Genomic DNA, 19,543 nt, shown 5'->3' on the forward strand with positions numbered 1-19,543 from the left:
GGACACAGAGGGATGGCATATTTGGTCGCAAATGCCACATCCATAAAGTTCGTGGCAGCCCCGGAATCAACTGGAATCCCCGGTGGACTACCAGACAGGAGAACACGTGTGGCCAAGATCAAGTGTCAGGGAGGGCTGTCAATCTCTGTCTCCGTGTGGGCCCAACCTAAGGTCTCCCTCAAATCGGGCTCTGCCCATTTTCTGACAAGTTGTCCCATAGCTGAGGGGGGGCAGACCTCGCAGCCCCCTACTCTTCTTGGGGCAAACTGTGGCCAGTTGTCTAGGATCCTCGCAATAGAAGCCCAACCCCCTCTGCACGCTGTCTGTCCATCTCAGAGTGCGACAAGCAGGGTTTGGCAGCGCCCAAATCCATGGGCTCCTCCCGTGCAGCTAGGGTCTCCTGCGGGATCAGCACAGACGTGGTCTCCTGGGACACGCGGTGAGGCCCCCGCCTCTGCAACTGGGCATCTATCCGGAGGCATAGGTGGATCAGCGTGTTGAATATCGGTGGCCTGTCCACCCACACCAGCTCATCCTTCAGGTTGTCCGACAGCCCATCTTGAAAGGTGTCCATGAGGGCTGCCTCATTCCAGGCCGAATCTTGGCTGAGAAGCCAAAATTCGCTGACATAATCCTGCAAGGAGCCCCGGCCCTGCTGCAGCATCTTGAGCAGTCTGGTGGCTGTTTCCTCTTTAATGGGGTCCTCATACATGAGGCTGAGGTGCTCGCAAAATCCCCTGAAATCGTCCAGCAAAGGGCTAGCCTGGGGCAACAAAGGAGTAGCCAACGAGCTGTGGAGTCTGAGAGCAAGCTGATAATGAATCCCACCTTAGCCCGGTCAGTGGGAAAGTCCTTTTATCAGACTGATAAAAGGCTGGCATTGCCCCAAGAAAGCTGGAAACATGGCTTGGGTGCCGTCAAACTTGTCAGGCATGGCAACTGGACATTTCCTCCAAGTCTGTGGGGGAATAACAGGCCCTTGAAGCTGAGCTATCTGGCCAGCCAGCAAAGCCGGCTTTTGTGCTAATTGAGTGTTCTCAGCATGGAGGTGCTCCATGGTGGCTCAATGTAGCTTTTGTTTGTATGGAGCAAGACACAAACTATTCTGACCCTCCCCCCCCCGACATGCAAATCACCCAGACATAGGCTTGGCTGTTTGGCACTCTTTAATCACGGCTTTATCAACTCCTTTGGCTGAAGGCCCAGACACGACTCAGATGCAAGACTAGTTGAAAATCCAACAGGCACAGATACACGACATACAGAGTATTCCAATACAGTTTCAAATGGTTGTACCTTGCAAATGACTCCTCCCCACTTCTTTACTTATATACTCTCTTGGAAGGGGCCAAGCCACAACCACCTGGGCTTAATTATCATCTCTGAGTCTGCCTCCACAGCTGCTGCTTCTGTTTCTCTGCCCTTCTCTGTCTGGCATCAGGAACAAACTTCCTTGAGTCCTCCCCACTGCTCCATGCCTCAGGCGCCTCCTGGTGGCCAACCAGCCTCTCTGGTCCCTGCTCTGAGTCTGAACCCTGCCCACGGTCCTCCACATCTCCCCTGGCAGACTCATGTGGTTCCTCGCTATCTGAGTCCATCAGCAGCTCAACCCAATCCTGCTGGGCCACAACAGGCAGCTATTGCCTGGGCTGAATACATTTAATTTTTATAATAACATACTTATATATCCATGGGAACCATTAAGAGAAAGGTTTAAGAAGTTTCTTCTTTTTGTAGAAGCTGTTAAAGCCAAGCTTTTAGGTGGGCAGTTAAATAATGGCCATAGGGACACTGGCCAGCTACTTAAAATAGCTCAGATCCTTGCATATATGCCATGTAAAATGTAAGAATATTTCCACGTGATACTGTAGTCCCTACAGTAGGTTAACCAATAGGTTGGTTAAAGGAGCTGAAGATCATGCAATGAGCCTTATTGTGCATTATGAGCTCTTTGGAGGATTCATGAAAGCTTTGTATATTGTGTTGGCCAACAACTTAATGTCCCATGAAACACAAAACTCCTTAGCAATCTTTAGTCAAAATGAGAAGCACATACTATGGACCACTTGAGCAAAGTGTTAACTACATTTATGCCTTTTTATGATCTCTGTAATTCTCAAGATTTCTGTTTAATGTTGTCATTATTCTCAATTCTGCTGTTCACAGAGAGCGAAGAGGTTTACCAGCGACAGGTGCTGTCCATTTCCTGCATCGTCTTTGGGATCGTCATTGTGGGAACAATCTCTGCAGCATTCTACTTCAGAACAAAGTAAGACTCCCCAACTGGTCTCCACCCTTCCTTCTAGCCTGTCTAGACATTTTCCATCAAGTGGCATGGTTTTCTCCAAATATGCATATGTGTTTAATGGGACCAGCCTGTTTATATTAAATTTATATGCCATCCATTTATCCATCTTACTCTGCAATGCAATTCTGCAAAATGTTAGATTAACTCCAGGTTTGAATCAATACAAATCAATAGCCTTGTCCAAGTTGATTCGAAGTCTGCATTAAAGTGGATCTAATTTACACAATGGAATGGAATGGAATGGAATGGAATGGAATGGAATGGAATGGAATGGAATGGAATGGAATAGAATAGAATAGAATAGAATAGAATAGAATAGAATAGAATAGAATAGAATAGAATAGAAAGTGTCCTTTGAGGTCTCCCAGTCCAACCCCCTGCTCAAGCAGGAGACCCTATGCCATTTCACACAAGTGGCTGTCCAACCTCTTCTTAAAAACCTCCAGTGATGGAGACCCACAATTTCTGAAGGCAAGCTGTTCCATTGGTTAATTGTCTTCCCTGTTAGGAAGTTTCTCCTTAATTCCAGGTTACTTCTCTGTTTGGTTAGTTTCAAACCGTTGTTCCTTGTCCGGCCCTCTGGTGATTAAAAATAACCCATTGCTCTATGAATTATTCTTTTATTATACTCAAGTATTATATTTTATTTTTATATTATGGTGTGTTGCGTAGTCAGCCAGATGTTTAAACTGGACTTGGTATTTTATCCACCTATCAAATCCTTCCCAAGGACCTGAGATAGACAGATGTTATCCTTTGTTGGGCTTAAAGATATGGTCGCCGGACGTAAGCTGCTCCGGTAAAATTGTCTTTTGCAATTGAGATAGTGATTTTGTCAATGCCAAGAGCACACAGTTGTATGGGGATTGCACACAAGGCACCTGTTACTATTGGTAATGTTGGTATCTTTCCTTTCTTTTGCCATATTTTATAGTATTATTAAAATAATACATGGCACAGTCAACCAGATGTTTAAATCATATTTTGCATTTTTATCCTTCTATTGAGTCCTACCCAAGGATCTGAGATAGACATGGGTGGATGTTTGATGGTGTTAGAAGTATTATTATACTCTGTGTAGAGTGATATGAGTAAGATTGTAAATACCCGTGAATCTCGTGGCACCATAAGACTTCACTGGAAAGAGCTAAGATTTTAAATAAACAATTATCTCTTGTGAAATTGTTCTTACTATCAGGAATATTATGTCCTTTGCAAGAATAAAGTGCTTTGGCATTTTTATGCTACTCCCTCCCTGATCATGTTTCGTTTTCTTCCCTTTGTTGTTTCATTCCTGGAAGCAAAGAGAAATATTTGCTTTCTTCAAAAAGACACACACACACACACACACACACACACACACACACACACACACACAACATTCTTTAGGGGAAGCCGAACAAGTCAATTATCCTGATGCATAATATTGGTGAGTGAGAAAACTCACCGTACTGGGAATTATTCTGAGTTAAGTCCCATGGATTTCATTGGAAGGGACTTTAAAACATTGTTTATTTGCCCATTATATTAAATTGAGTTCAATCCAATGCCTCTTCCTTCCCTGTATTTTTAAAATTTATTTTCACTTACTCTCTTTCTTTGTTCCATTTACACACTATTCAATCTATCAGGGACTCACAGTGGTTTGCAGTAATCTGTAAGAAAACTCAGTGAAGCTGAGGGGGAAGAAAGAGAGTGTATCAAAGCAACACTAACAAATGGCAGGTAGATGTTAAATGCCACATTTATCTTGAAAAATAGCTGTTGGCCCTTCAGTTGCCCACTCAAGGAGGGAAAAAAAGATCAAGCAACACCTAGAGACCCCACTGTAATGAACTCATGGAAGGCAGGAGTTTTGTTAATTCAGTTTCCAAGGTTTATAACCTAATTCCTGCCAACTTAAAATTAAATCTCATTAATGAAGTTCAGTGTGAATTTTGCTTCTCTGATCAAACTTTCCTGTTAAGGTTTTAATATTAACCAATGATAAGGTGACCAGATTTTAAAATTGGTAAAGCGGGACACCATTGTGTGTGTGGGGTGGGGGGGCGGTGTGTTCTTGATTTAAAATTTTGCTGCTTGAAGCTGCAGCTGAGGTGAAGCCACCAAAGCTCCCGCTGGCACCCCCGCCTGTGGCAGCGGTGCCACCTCCCCCTCCGCTCGGAGCACCTGAGCTGGGCACCGCGTTACCCCTGCCGCCACCTCCTCCTCCTCCTCTGTGCTTTTGAGAAGTCATGCCTTAAAGCGCTGGGAGGGAGGATGATTGGACCAATGACAGGGACCAGAGCAAACGAAGGGATCCAAGGAAAGGAAGGAATGTGAAACTCCACCAATGACCTCCCTGCTGGCTGGGAATTCCGGGAGTTGAAGTCTGAGGTTGCTAAACTCCGAGGCAGCTTTCTTCCCACGAGCCCCGGACCCCCAATATCCCCAGCATCCCCTCCCCGGCACTTCCCCCTTGACCGGTGCACGAGGGGCCGACAGAAACTGGACAAATTCCTCAGCTCTTCCCTGCAAGGGTTCCTCCACATCCCTCCTCTTCAGAAGGGAGCGAGTAACCCTAAACAGGGCGGCTGGGCAAGATTCTGCGGATGCAATAAGAGCGGAAGAATGCGCACATTTTGCCGCCCGTATCGCCATGAGATAAGTCCTAATATAGGCTCTTAGCAGTGCTCAGTCAGATTCAGAGTTACTAGTCCTCCAACGTCACTCTAGGCGTCTCTTTTGGCGCTTCATCTCCCAGAGTTCCTCAGTAAACCAAGGAGTCCTCCTGGATCCACTGCCGCGGAGAGGCCGTAAAGGCGCAATCCTATCAAGAGCCCCAGCTGCCGCTATATTCCAAGCAGCGACCAAGGACTCTGTCGGGCTGCAGGCAAGAGAGTCAGGTATATCCCCAAGCTCCATTTGAAATCCCAGAGGGTCCATCAGGCTCCTGGGGCAGAACCACCTAATCGGTTCCACCTCCCTGTGGTGGGGGAGTGGTTTTCAAAAGTCCAGCCTCAGAAGGGAATGACCTGACCATGACAGGGGCGAGATCTCAATGCCCTCTAATTTCAAATCACGTCTCCATTGCCCTGAGAGAAACACGAGGTGGAGCGTGTGTCCCGCTGTATGAGTTGGGCCCGAAATTACCTGAGTCAATTCCTTGGTTGTCATGGAAGCCATGAACTCCTGCGCCCCATCAGAGCGTTTGCCAAGAGATGGCAGGTTGAAATCCCCCAATACCATAAGTTTGGGGAACTCAACTGCCAGTCCGGCTGCTGACTCCAGGAGCGCAGGCAGGGCTGTTGCAACGCAGCTGGGAGGTAGGTACGTTAACAACAAGCCCGCTTGACCCCCCAAGGTACAACTTCACCAGAAGGGACTCACATCCGATAGTCTCTGGAGCAGGGATCCCATGAGGAGCTAGTGACCTTCGGATGATAGCAGCCACTCCTCCACCCCTTCTCTGGTGTCGTGGTTGGTGGAGCACCTGAAACCCTCCAGGGCACATTTCGGAGAGGGGGACTCCTCCCTCATGGCCCAACCAGGTTTCAGTAATACATGCCAGATCTGCCCCCTCGTCTAATAACAGGTCCCGGATGAGGGGAGCTTTGTGAATCACAGATCTGGCATTTAGCAACAACAACCTGAGGCCAGGGCCCTGATCATTCTTGCCACATGGTCTTTGAGATGAGCTATCGGGGCCAGAACGAGAGATCGCTATGACGTAGCGAACCCTCCTTCCCCAGTAATGGCCAGCCCTGAAGCTCCCGTCATACCTGCCTCTCCCAAATGTAACCGGGATGCTCCGGCTCATCCCCTATCCTAACTTTAATTTCTTAGAATTAAAGTTTTATAATACCCGGAATTATATAAAACTTTAATTCTAAGAAAATGCTGTTCTTCAAGATTTGGCTACAACAAACCTAGGTCTCCGTTACTTCATGAAAAATTGTCAGTGTCAAACTTCCAGGATTTCCCTAGCATTTATACTTTATCCAGAATGATTCCATGAGCCCCACCTGGCAGTCAGAAGCAATGCTGTAAATTTCTCAACTTCTCAAGGCACAAATTCAACCACAATTTCAGCAAGGAAATGATTGACAAAATCAAATCCAAAAATGTCAGGGAAATTCCTGGAAATGGAAGCACTCAGACAAATCAGCCATCCACAAATAAATACAGATAAACTCTATCTACACACCATTTAAATGGCAGAATAAAAGGAGGACATAGTTTATCCAGAGCAGAGTAAATCTTCCCAGCAGGACCAGATGAGTAGTCAAGGCAGAAACAATATCCTAATCAAGGAATCATTAAAGAGGAAAAAAATCCATCCCTACGAAGACTGACAAGCACACTACTATATATAAGCAATATATAGTTATATATTGTAGTTATATAGTTACGTGTTTCATTCTGGGGTGCTTAGTGCTCTCTGAGCTTGGTGATTTTCTTGCCGATGTTTCATTACCCAACTAGGTAACATCATCAATGCAGTTTTATGTTACTCAGTTGGGGAATGAAACATCAGCAAGAAAACCACCAAGCTCAAAAAGTTCAATCCTGAGCTACAAATATTCTCTCCTAAATTTCACTCCCCCATGCACTGATCTTGCTACTTAACTTGGTAACGAAACATCTACAAGAAAACAGGCAAACTCAGAAAAACATCAATAGCCCAGCAGTTTAATCCTGAGCTACATATATTCTATACTACGAAATCCTTCACTCTCTATCTACACTCTATTGCCCTCTTGTGATCATGAATTGCTGAACAGTCCTTACCACTGGATATGTATCTTCCAACACGCTGAATTCTATGTGATGAAAGAATCACATTTATGATTCTCCAATGTATTATTATAACAAAACGTGTAGTGTACTGGCATTCTGATGTATAACTCAAAACCTTGTATTTCTACAAATTATTACTCCCTAATTATGCATTCTTAACCAAATTAATTGCTTGATAATCCCTTTAACATTCACTTTTAAAAATTGGTTTTAATTCTGTGTTAATCTGAGAGCAATTAGGTTATTGAAGAAAACTGTGTATATAATTATGAGAAATACTTTAAGAAATGCAGCCTGTTGCTTATGTAGCATTTTATTGTAGTGATGATTACCTAGGTAACAATTTCTTACGAAAGGCAGAGCGGCTCCTTTTATAGATATTTTGCTAACACATTCAGTGTATAAAATTACAGGAGTCTGACTTCTTTTCCAAAGAAAACACATAAATTTAAATATAATCTTACTGTCCTAGCATTATTTTAATTCATTTGATAGCAAGCTTCTCAATGCAAAATAATTACTCCCATCGCTTCTTTTTCTCTTCATCGTTTTCATAAGAGGGAGCCAGTTTAACTGATCTATCCTTCCTCATTTAGCAAAATATGCCTTTGCACTCTCAATCCCAGCCTTTTCCTAATCTGTTTGTCTCTTGTGAGTTCCAAATTCTCAGTTGCTACGATGTTTCGGTCATCCAATTCTGAAACCAGGTTTATTTCAAATGATGTCAGTTGTCCCCCCTTTCAATCTCGTCACGTCAGGACCTTGCTAAGGAAGAACCCAATGCAACATACTTGGATCTGTTCTTCCATTGACACTCACTGATTATCAGTGGGGGCGGGGAGGGAAACCAAAGTAAATTAAAGGGTAACTAAACCACTTGTTTGTCTGTTGGTTGGTTGGTTGGTGTTTCTCTGTAGAAAGCAAACGAAGTACATCCAGGAACAGTTGAAAGAGATACAGAATGCGAAAACCTATAGCCTTAATGCTTCCAGCATCATGGCGAAAACAGAGACCAGAGCCCAAAGCCAAGTCCAGCTGCAAAACGTGAGTAAATGTGCCAATGTTAATCCTTATTATGCTGGCTGAATGTTGGGATGTTGATGGCGTGGTCATTGTCACTTCTTCCTGTGTCCCAAAGTTGACCTAGTTTGAACTTGTGGCCCTGGGGGGGGGGGTAAAAGAGGGGAGAAGAGAGTATCAGCTTTACGCCGTTTTGTCAAAGTTGGCCACAATGAATGGCAGTTTCTCAATAGGCCACACAAGAATTGAGTTGTTGGATTCAAATATGGTCCAAGGTGGACCACCTCCCACATCATGAGAGGATGTGTATATGTGGTGCTGCGGCCATCAATGATACTGCTTGCTTGATTGTCAATTATATTCCCCTCTTAGGCTTAGATATTTAACATCTCTACTTGAAATAACAGCAACACTAAGAGCTGTATTGCAAATTGTCTTATTTCCTCCTGGCTTCTAACCTATACATCATCAGCAGAACTGCTGGGTTTATAGCTAAGGCAGTTGACCAAAGTATCCGTTATTTCAAACAGATTGAAGTATCCATAAAGGCATTGGATTTACTTGGATGTTGATTTTTTTTCTCTCCTTAACACATATGTATTTTATGATTGGAAGGTAATCCTCGACATGTAACTGTTCATTTAGTGACCTTTCAAAGTCACAACAGCACTGAAAAAAGTGACCTATGACCTTTCCCACACTTACAGCCATTGCATGAGTCACATGATCAAAATTCAGATGCTTGGCAACTAACTCATATTTATGACGGTTTCATGTCTCCTGGAGTCACGTGATCCCCTTTTGCAACCTTCTGACAAACAAAGTCAATAGGGAAGCCAGATTCACATTACAACCGTGTGACTACCTTAACAACTGCAGCAATTAACTTAAAATCTGTGGCAAGAAAAGTCATAAAATGAGGCAAAAATCATAACAATTGTCTCTCTTATCAACATAAATTTTGGGCTCAATTGTGGTCGTGAGCCAACGAGTACCTGCATTTTTCTTTTATCTGTTTTACCATGGACTTCCACCCTTTATTTTAGTTTTGTTTTATATTTCTTTTTGCTTTATTTTTTTATGTGTTCATAAGACTAATCAGTTAATTGAACTTTCAATGGTTACAATGCAGCATTGCAGGCTGACTCTGCCCACTGCCAGAAGTTTGATCCTGGCCAACTCAAGGTTGACTCAGCTTTCTATCCTTCCGAGGACCCAGATTGTTGGGGGCCAGAGGCTGATTCTGTAAACCACTTGGAGAGGGCTGTAAAAGTGCCCAAGTGCCATTGCTATTGAAGCAAATATGAGAAGGAAAGTTAAAATAATCTTGTCTTGATTTTCTTAGGGAACAGAAAGACACATGGACAGTATTTCCTGATTTTGTTACTATATCCAGGAAGATTTGACTCCTAGATCCCTTCTTGTGTCTGTCTCTTCACCTAACCTACTTTGAAAGACTGGCAAATTCTTTCCAGGCACTAAATCAGCTCAAAATTTTAAAGAGGGCATTGTTCTATCATCCTGAGTTCTGTGACAAAGGAAGGTTGACATGACTGTCCATCTTCAGACCTTTAAGAAACGCTGTCACAGGGAAATCATTTTGGCCATTATTTTCACATAAGTGGAGGGAAATAAATAAATAATTTAAAAACCCAATTACGCTGCCCAAGATCAACCATCTCATATCTAAATGTTTGCCGACATTATTGGAGGTACCCAGAGGTTTAAAGTGACGTACAAGGGGGGGGTGATGTGCCCCCTATAATTTCTCTCTTTTAACTTTTTAATGTTGATTATCTGTTCCCTGTGATCCTATTTATATTCATATTCCTGCTCTTTATTCCTTTGTTCTTCAGAATTCTTGCATGCATTCTTGTCTTCCCCAAAAATCCAAGCTATCAAGCAAAGAAAAAATGGATATGAATAAAAATTCTGCATAATCTATCATCAAAGCTGAAGCAGGTTTTTTTTTCTCTCTCTCTCTCTTAAAAATAGGACATGCTTTTTGTTATTGTTTGCACCTCTTACATGCCATTACGTCAATAAACAGATCTCTTGAAGTGGTGGCACTCACAGAGATTGTTTCCATCTCAGAGTTTTAATCTATTTTTCCAGGGCTTTCTTCTTTCATTGAGAGAAAATGGGAATGAATGCATGTATTATACATTGGAGGGGATGATCTTATAATGGAGGGTTACTCATTACTTTAAAGATACTTTGCATAAAAGCACAGCCTGAACTCTAACAGTGATTTAAAATAAGACCAGATTTGGCTTGATAAATTTTTTACTCCCAAATCACAGCATTGAACTGCATCTATAGGGCAGTATGAACTTGGTTTTAATCTCTTTGATATTTTACTGGGAAAAGTAAAAAAGCCTTCCATCCTTCCGAGGTGGGTAAAATGAGGACCCGGATTGTTGTTGGGGGCAATATGCTGACTCTGTAAACCGCTTAGAGAGGGCTGAAAGCCCTATGAAGCGGTATATAAGTCTACTGTTATTGCTATAAATTAAAAGCCTAGATATTTTGATATCCCCAAGGATGGGGAAATACTACAGGTAGTCCTTGACATACCACCTTTTGTTTAGTAACTGTTTGAAGTTACAACAGTACTGAAAAAAGTGACTTATGGCCTTTTCAGACATAAGACCATTGGAGCATTGCTATCGTCACGTGATCAAAATTAGGATGCCTGAGAACTGGCTCATATTTATGACATTTGCAAACATCCTCATGGCCACGTGATCAAAATCCAGATGCTTGGCAACTGGCTCATAGTTATGACAGTCACAGTGTCCCATGATCCCCTTTTGCAACCTTCCGACAAGCAAAGTCAATGGGGAAGCCGGATTAACTTAACAACTGCAGTTATTCACTTAACAAGGGCAGCAAGAAAGGTCATAAAATGGGGCAAAACTCACTTAACAACTGTCTCACTTAGTAACAGAAATTTTGAGTGCAATTGTGATCATAAGTCAAGGATCATCTGTACTGCAGTTAGTTGCAAAATGTTGACTGTTACTGAATTCATCCCTTATGTGGGCATTGCCATTTCCCTTCGTAAACTTTAGGAATTCCTTATTTTATTTGCTTATGTTTTTATTTATGCCACTTCAATCAGCGAGTGACTCTATTATCTTTTATATTTTATGTCTGAATCTATTTCATACCGTTAGGTTGAACTGCCTCTGTACCCCCAATTGCGATGTACAGTGCAGAAATATATGTTATCGTTGCTCTTTGCTTCTTGCTCAGGAGAATGTGATATGTAAATGTGAAGAAATAACTATAATTCTTCCACTCCCCTTGTAGCTACTTATAACTGCATTGCAAATTTGCTTTCCACTTCAGCCAGCTCATTTATGTTTTCAGCTGTTTGCCTAACTGCAGTTAAAAAATAATACATTCCTTCCCCTCTTTGTCACCTCTCTGTGCCAGCTACAAATTCAGTCGCTTGAAATACAAAATAGTATGCAGAACTAAAATTGCATTACAAAATCAGGCTATAAGAGAGTGTGCTTTCAATATATTTGTATTAACACTTCACACATACTTTTGAGAAAAATAGTTTCTACTCCAAAATCTTTCTTGTAAGGTTTAATGAATGGAAATTCATGGAAGTTATTGAATATTCAAATGGTAAGATTTATTCTTGACTTTATACAAATGATGTATGTATGTATGTTAGTATGTATGGTATGATGTATGTATGTATGTATGTATAATATAAACCCCTCTCAACCTGTCATTGCCAACCTCTACATGGAAAACTTTGAAACCCAAGCTCTAGAAAAATCTGATCACAAACCCCAAACTCTGGCTTCAGATAGTAGATGACACTTTCATACTCTGGCCACATGGGAAATAACAACTGGACAACTTCCTTACACACCTCAACAGCCTACACCCCAAAATACAGTTCACCATGGAAACAGAAGTAAACAACTAACTTCCCTTCCTGGATGTCTTAGTCTACAGGAAATCTAATGGGTCCCTAGGACACAACATCTATCAGAAGAAAACACACACTAACCGCTATCTGCATGCACTCTCACACCACCACCCAGCCCAGATCAACTCTGTAGCCAAGACATCATCTCCAGAACAAAACGCTTAGCTGATGAACAACACCTAAAAAACCGAACTACACACTCTCACTAACGTACTGACATCCAATGGATTCCAAAGAAATAAGATCACCAACCTAATCCAAAAGAAACCCCCACTAAAATCCAGGACAGAGAACAAGAAACGGGAAAGCCCTCCTCCCATACATAAAAGGCACCACAGACAGAATCAGCAAAATCCTCCACAAACACAACATCAAGCATTCTGCACAAACCAAAAAATATCCACCATCCTAAGAAACCCCAAAGACAAAAGTGAGTTAGAAAATCAAGGAGTATATGAAATCCCATGCACCACCTGCACCACCACATACATCGGACAAACCAACAGAAGAATAAGTGCACGCATTGAAGAACACAAAAACGCAATCAGAAAAGAGGAACCAACTTCTTCCCTGGTCAACACCTTAAAGCCACAGGACATAAAATTGACTTTAAAAAGACCAGAACTATTGCCAAGGCTGAACATTTTAACCACAGAATATCAGAGAAACCATCGAGATAGAATATAGCAGTAGACTTATATACCGCTTCATAGGCCTTTCAGGCCTCTCTAAGCGGTTTACAGAGAGTCAGCATATTGCCCCCAACACTTCGGGTCCTCATTTTACCCACTACTTCGGAAGATGAAGGCTGAGTCAACACTGAGCCAGGTGAGATTTGACCGCTGACCTGATGATCTAGGCAGTAGCCTGCAGTGCTGGCATTTTAACCACTGACGCCACCCTTGGCTCTAGAAAAACGACCCACAACAGCATGCACAGGTGGGACGATAACCTCCTGCCTGCCAGCCATTTTTGGAAGCCTGCCCTTATGATAAACGAGTCCCTAACATGAGGAATGACACCAGGCCCACACTCAGAAGAGGCACACAGGATGTCACCACCAAACATCCACAAAGAAAGCAGACAAAAACCCACACTGATGATGAGGCACGACCAAGGACCAGAAGCCAGACTGCAACGGCACCATTAGCCACTTTAAACCCCTCCTATCCTTACAGCAAACACAAACCCCCACCAATCAGACACACCTCCACCCAATCAGAACACAGCCAAGCTCCCACCCAATCAGCTCAACCCCCGACTGGCAGTTAAAAGGAAGAAACAGCCGAGATCTCACATTGCTCCTGGAAGCACGAAGCCTGAAGATGACAAATGAGACTTCGTCGAAACGTCGCCAAGACACATCCAATTTTACGTGGGAGAAAACCCGAATACCAAAGACATGTATGTGTGTGTATGTATGTAGGTAGGTATGTATGTATATCAGCTGATAGGAGAGGAACTCTGTGGCTTAATGGTTAACACATCTGCCTAAGATGCAATACAGCACAGGTTCCAATCCCAGTAAGGGTATGGCTAGCTGATGAGAGCTAAATAGCTTGAAATAAATCTATACTAGTCTCTATTTATTTATCAGCACAAATACAACACATGTATATATAGTATATATGTATGTATGTATGCATGCATGCATGTATGTATGTATGTATATGTTGTGACTCAGCAGAAGCTTGCTGTGAGTTGAGTCGGGATGCAGGAATAATGAGCAGCTGTTGCTCATTAGAGTCATCTTCTGCAGATAAAAGAGGATGGTGCCACACCTTAGTTTCAGAAGTCAACGTTCGTGGTTCATCGTTCATCCTGTGTGGTTCATCGTTTCGAGATTCAAAGAGGCACTTGGATAAGTGATTTGCTTTCTGTAAACTGATTCAAAGTGGCACTTGGAAATGTGATTTGCTTTTTGCCAGAGACTTTATCTACGTTTAATTTTGGGCTCGCAGCCAGCTGAGCCAGGACTGATAAATATATTTCCTTTGAAGTTCTGTCTGACTGCTGTTTGTGAAGGAGCGAAGAGGGGGGGTCAAAACATATGTTATGTATGTATGTATATGTATGTATGTATGTATGTATGTATGTATATGTATATGTATATGTATATGTATATGTATATGTATATGTATATGTATATGTATATGTATATGTATATTGTATATGTATATGTATATGTATGTGTATATATTTGTTATATTTGTGCTGATAAATAAATAAAGCACAAATGTAACAAATGTAACAAAAAGGCAAGAATAAAAATATTGGGTTTCTGTCTGGATGGTCTCTTGTGACGAGCCAAGTGACAGAGAATGGAAGTAGTGATCTTCCTCCATATTTGGGCATACTGGGGGTTGTAACTCTAAATTTTATACATATATATATATATATATATATATATATATATATATATATGTGTGTGTTGTGTTGTGTGTGTGGTGTGTGTGTGTGTCTGTCTGTGTGTGGTGGTGTGTGTGTGTGTGTGTGTGTGGTGTGTGTGTGTGTGTGTGTGTGTAAATGACTGCAGCAGGATTTTTATGGGAACACAGGACGTGATGCCTAGGAAATCCCTTTCAAGGTTCCATTCAATTGGAAATAGCTCTGGAAATATTAAATTGATTATTATCATTGTTCTTGTTCTTCTTATTTCAATGATCCAGTTGTGACATTTGAACTGATTTGGGCCAGATGATTGAATTTGACCCAATTTGATTCAAGCAATCTTTTTTATTAGTAAAAAACATATATCTGAATTTATCTGTATTCAATGGGTATATGATTTACCAACTTAAATTGACCACTTGATAGAGAACAATCAGTTTAAAATCAATTCTAGTAGTCTAGTAGTTCCAGAGACCTATTAATAATACACTTATCAGGGATTGCTTCAGGATTGTTAAAAAATTCAAGATGGTTGCCATATTGGGACACATGTTGACACATATAAAACTGTTAAGTATACAGTATATGAAAAAGTCTCTGAGATATTAGCTAAACCAAGCCACCAGAATGGAACTGTGTGTCTTAGTCATGGGATTTAGACTTAAGATAATCTACCATGCCGTTTAGAACCGGTTCCAGCTCCCTCTCCCCGCCCATCCACACCATGCTTGCCCCACCCACCGCTCACTGATTGGCTGGCTCACCAATCGCCCCGTCCACCTCTAAGAGTCCTATCTAAGCCTTAAAGTCTTAAAGCTGTCAAGTTGAACATCCCTGGGTTTTTTTTCTAAAGGGTTATGGGTGCAAGGGTCTTATAACTTGACAGCTTTAAGACTTATGTGCTTCAAATGCCAAAGCTTCTGAGCCAATATTTAGTTGCTAAGCAAGAGCGTTGTTAAGTGAGTTTCACCACATTTCACAAGTTGGCCACACCCACCCAGTCATATGGCTGGCAAGCCACTCCCACAAAGCAGGCCACACCTAACAGAAGAAGTTCTAGAAAAAATTGAAACCCACCACTGAACTACACAAATGTTCCAGATTTTGCAATGGAGAAGGTGGCTGGTCTGGGTTGACTTTTAGTTGAAGAGCCTTTTTTTCTGTGCCTGAATGGAAGTAAAGTTGAATACTTGAATTTTAATGAGATTCTGTATTTTCTGTGTAGGACAGATTCTCAGCAGGAATGTCTACGTGTTTGAGAAGCTGTACAATTATTTAACTGGGAAATTATATAGAAGGAAATTATATATCTGGAGGTTGGGAGAATGAAAATAGAATGGTTCCCTATTTAAATTAAAATAGAATGTAGTTTATAGGTTAGTTTTCAACAAAATAAGAGTTATACTGATAATTAAAATAGACGTATGCTGGAAGACTAGAGTGCACATTTAAAGATATATGCACTGATAAAGTCTATATGCATATCTCACATCAAAGGACAATGCAGCACTTTCTAAGAAAATATTCTCTTTCTTATTAAGATCTATGAGAGATTAGCTTTTGATCCTCATCTGGGGAAAGGGTTCATGATTTATTTAGAGGAGAAATAATAGAGGCACACTTTAAATTTTGATGTAATTTTGTGCATCTGTTTGACCCTAAATGGTCTCAGCTAAAAAATGCAAGTATTGACAGGTATAAAACTGTAATTGCATATTCAGTCATGTTCTTCATAAAGCATTCACCATTTCAATTTATTTTGCTCTTTATTTAATGCTTATTTTTAAGCCAAATGGTATCACGTGAAGGAGCATAGTCACATGGCATTAAAATCCATATCTGGATTGTTAATGAAATTGTATGGCGTTATACCTTAATCAACATTTGTACATTGTACTGGTATACACAGGGATGAAGGATTAAGTAGAATCTATATTTGGATTGTTATTGAGATGTGGATTATTTTTTTATTGCCTTACACCTTATCATAATCAACTTTTGTACATTGTACTGATATACACAGGGATGAAGGAGTATAAGAAACTATATTAAAAATGAGTTACTCAAGAAATGAAATATTAGAGGGGGGGTCACCATTGCTTAGTAAGACAGCATAGTGGAACATCTTTCAGATTTGTATTATTTTTATTTTATTATTGGAATCTTGAAGAACCTCAATTGAAGAAACTGCTCTGGTTTGTGCCAAGCATCTCTGCTTCTCAATTGCAAAGAATCAGAAGCACACGTTTTGCTTCAGTTAAACTGAATCCAGTCAACTAACAAGCACTAAATTGGCATTAAATAAGAGTCAATGGAATTCAAGAGGGATGGACTTAGATCACTTGTGACAATGTGATGACTCCAGGCTGATTCCTCTCTTGACTCCACCCTCAGGCTCTTCCTGCTCTTCTCTACAATGCTAGCTTAAAATGTCCTGCCTCCCTTTTCAGTGTTTTGGTGTCTTTGTTTTCAGGCATTGCCAAAAAATGGATAAGTCCAATGGAGTCAATAAATCTTGAGGCTACTTGGATGCCTTTGGGTAATGTCAGTGGAAGGAAGAATACAATTTTATTTACTTTATATTGATATGATTCTGTCTGACCATTTTGGGTTCCTGAGTCCCGGAACATTTACAATTACAACATGAGATCCTTGAAGTCAGAGGTCTCCATACAGTTGCCCCATCCTCTCTGGAGGGAACTGATTTTGCAAGACCAACGTAACAGTGGCTTATGCGCCACATATTCTCACTGTGCTTATGCATTAGATCCAGATTTAATGCAACCAAGCTCCTCAGGAAATGAACATTTTTTCCCCACTGGATCTATTAATTTGAGCAAAGACATGATGGCCATCTATTGGTGGTTAGCACTAAACTGAAGCTGTCTTCCAGGTCTACTGTAGCATGATGTGCAGTTCTGAAAGCGCCACAATGTTAACATACTCCTTTGTTTTCCTTCCTTCCTCCTTCCTTCCTTCCTTCCTTCCTTCCTAGTATTCAACCACAAGAAGACATGAAGAGCCAGTGATGGGGAAGATGATGGAGTCTAGTTTTTCAGGCACCCAGTCCTTCCCTGAAGCTTTGTCTGCAGACAGAGGAGGCCAGGCTGCAAAGCCACATAGGTAAGGATGTGTTTCTTTTGTGAGACAAAAGCAAGGCAGGTGAACATAGTCACTTAGGAAACATTTGCAATCGAGAAATATTTCAGAAAACCTCCATTTGTTTGTTAAGCAAAGAGCATGGAGGACCTTCTCTTACGATGCCAAAGTCATTATTTCAGCTGTTGGGTTGCCCCCATTCACTTTCTATAAGGGGCCTAGAGGAAGCATTGAACAAGAGTCACAGGGCAGTGAATAATATCATTGTATTCTGGTTACATAACAGCTTCTTTCCTCTGCCTCTCCTCTTACCAATGCATGAAGGTAATGACCCACCCACCCAAAGGCAGGCAACAGGACTGACTTGTGCTGACAAATATGAGTCTGTGTAAAGGAAATGGTTGCTCTGCAGAGGCTTTTCTATTGGCTGAAAGGGCATTATAAGGAGAGTGAGTCCATGTTTGCATATTGGTCATGATGTATCTCTATCACTATCTATCTATCTCCATCATATCCATCCATCCATCCAACCAACCAACCAACCAACCAACCAACCAACCAACCAACCAACCAACAAACTAAACTAACTACTAACTAACTAACTAACTAACTAGGCATGCTGTGATCCATGGAATCGTGAAGAGTAGGACACAACTTAGCAACTGAACAATATCTGTCTGTTCATCTATCATCTATCTTCTATTTATCTACCTATCCATCTCTCGTCCCTCCCTCCCTCCCTCCATATCTTTTTCTGTTGTGTATCTATCATCGTTTATATGCTACCCATCTATCAAGGAACTCTGGGCAGCTTGCAATGCCATAAATAACAGTATAAAACAATTACAAGCTTAAAGACATTAAACACTGAAATGTTAAAAAATATTAAACTGACAACAGTCAGTCAGATACAAAGGGTCATAATTGTCTGTCTGTCTATCTGTTTATCTCATCTATCAAAATGACCCTGTTTATTTGCAAGCTCTTTGTGACCACAAGATTTGATTATCAATCAGACAAAGATAAATTTTGAGATTCACCAGAATCTTAAATAGTAATGAATAAGTAACCCAGAACCCAAAGAAAGGCAAAACAGGCAGAAATTGGAAAGTCTTGACTGAAATCGTGTAATGTGTGACTTACGGCCTTGGCTGAATCTTATTGATCAATTGTTGGTGACGTGTGTTTCACAAATTTAGAAATGTAGATTGAATTGATGCAGCACTTAGATGCAGTAACAGATATGCAAGAATGGGAATTGCAGTGGAAGAAGATTATTAATTTTACTCTCAATGCTCTACTTACAGAGAAAATCCATCTAAGATGTTCTGTGGTTGGCATATTACCTTAGTCCTACCCTAGCTGTAAACATAATAGTTTATTCAAATATTGCTGGAAAAGTAACATTCTGTTTGGATTGTTCCTTCATATATGGTGGCACAGGAATTTTGAATCTTAAAATTGAACTCCCTTTGCAATCTGTGACATTTTCATTAAAATGTACAAGCCCGTATATTCCAAGTGTAGTGAATTAGCTTTGATATGCTAGCTGCTGCAAGGATATTTTATGAGAAAGTATGTTTATTTTTGTGGAAGAATGTCTAATTAAGGATGCTTTGATGTGTAAAATAACTTTGCCTCATAGAAGGAGACTTGACACAGAATTTAATTCAAATCGGAAAGCATTCTGAGTTTAATGCAGTGATTCAGTGTATGGATTTGTACCACATCCCAAATTTGACCCAAAGGTGTTTGTTTTTCAGGAGGCAACTGGACTTTCCAGTTTCTTTGAAGAGAAGACATTTCACTTCTCATCCAAGAAGCTTCTTCAGCTCTGACTGGAGGGGGGAAGGGAAGGACTTCTATTCCTTGCAGACAGCTGATCATTTGCATCCTTTTGAAGAGTTGTTGAGGCCACTTGGAGGTTTATCAGGACTAGATTCAGTAGTCCATCTTCATTTAAAAGACAAAGGCCATTCTTTGGCAGACAG

The 19,543-nt window shown here is 41.2% G+C and overlaps 1 protein-coding gene across 2 annotated transcripts in view; it reads left to right on the forward strand.

The window, feature by feature from the left end:
- The window catches only part of NRG3 (neuregulin 3), a 599,640-nt gene that overhangs the window by 567,425 nt on the left and 12,672 nt on the right, over positions 1 to 19,543 (forward strand). For both annotated transcript variants that reach the window (XM_032231486.1, XM_032231485.1), the window contains 3 exons: positions 2,167 to 2,269; positions 8,005 to 8,131; positions 17,449 to 17,576. In XM_032231486.1, coding sequence (XP_032087377.1) covers positions 2,167 to 2,269; positions 8,005 to 8,131; positions 17,449 to 17,576 — 358 coding nt within the window. The remainder of the gene's footprint in view (positions 1 to 2,166; positions 2,270 to 8,004; positions 8,132 to 17,448; positions 17,577 to 19,543) is intronic.

The sequence above is a fragment of the Thamnophis elegans genome, chromosome 15 (genome assembly GCF_009769535.1).
Source record: "Thamnophis elegans isolate rThaEle1 chromosome 15, rThaEle1.pri, whole genome shotgun sequence".
NCBI lineage: Eukaryota > Metazoa > Chordata > Lepidosauria > Squamata > Colubridae > Thamnophis > Thamnophis elegans.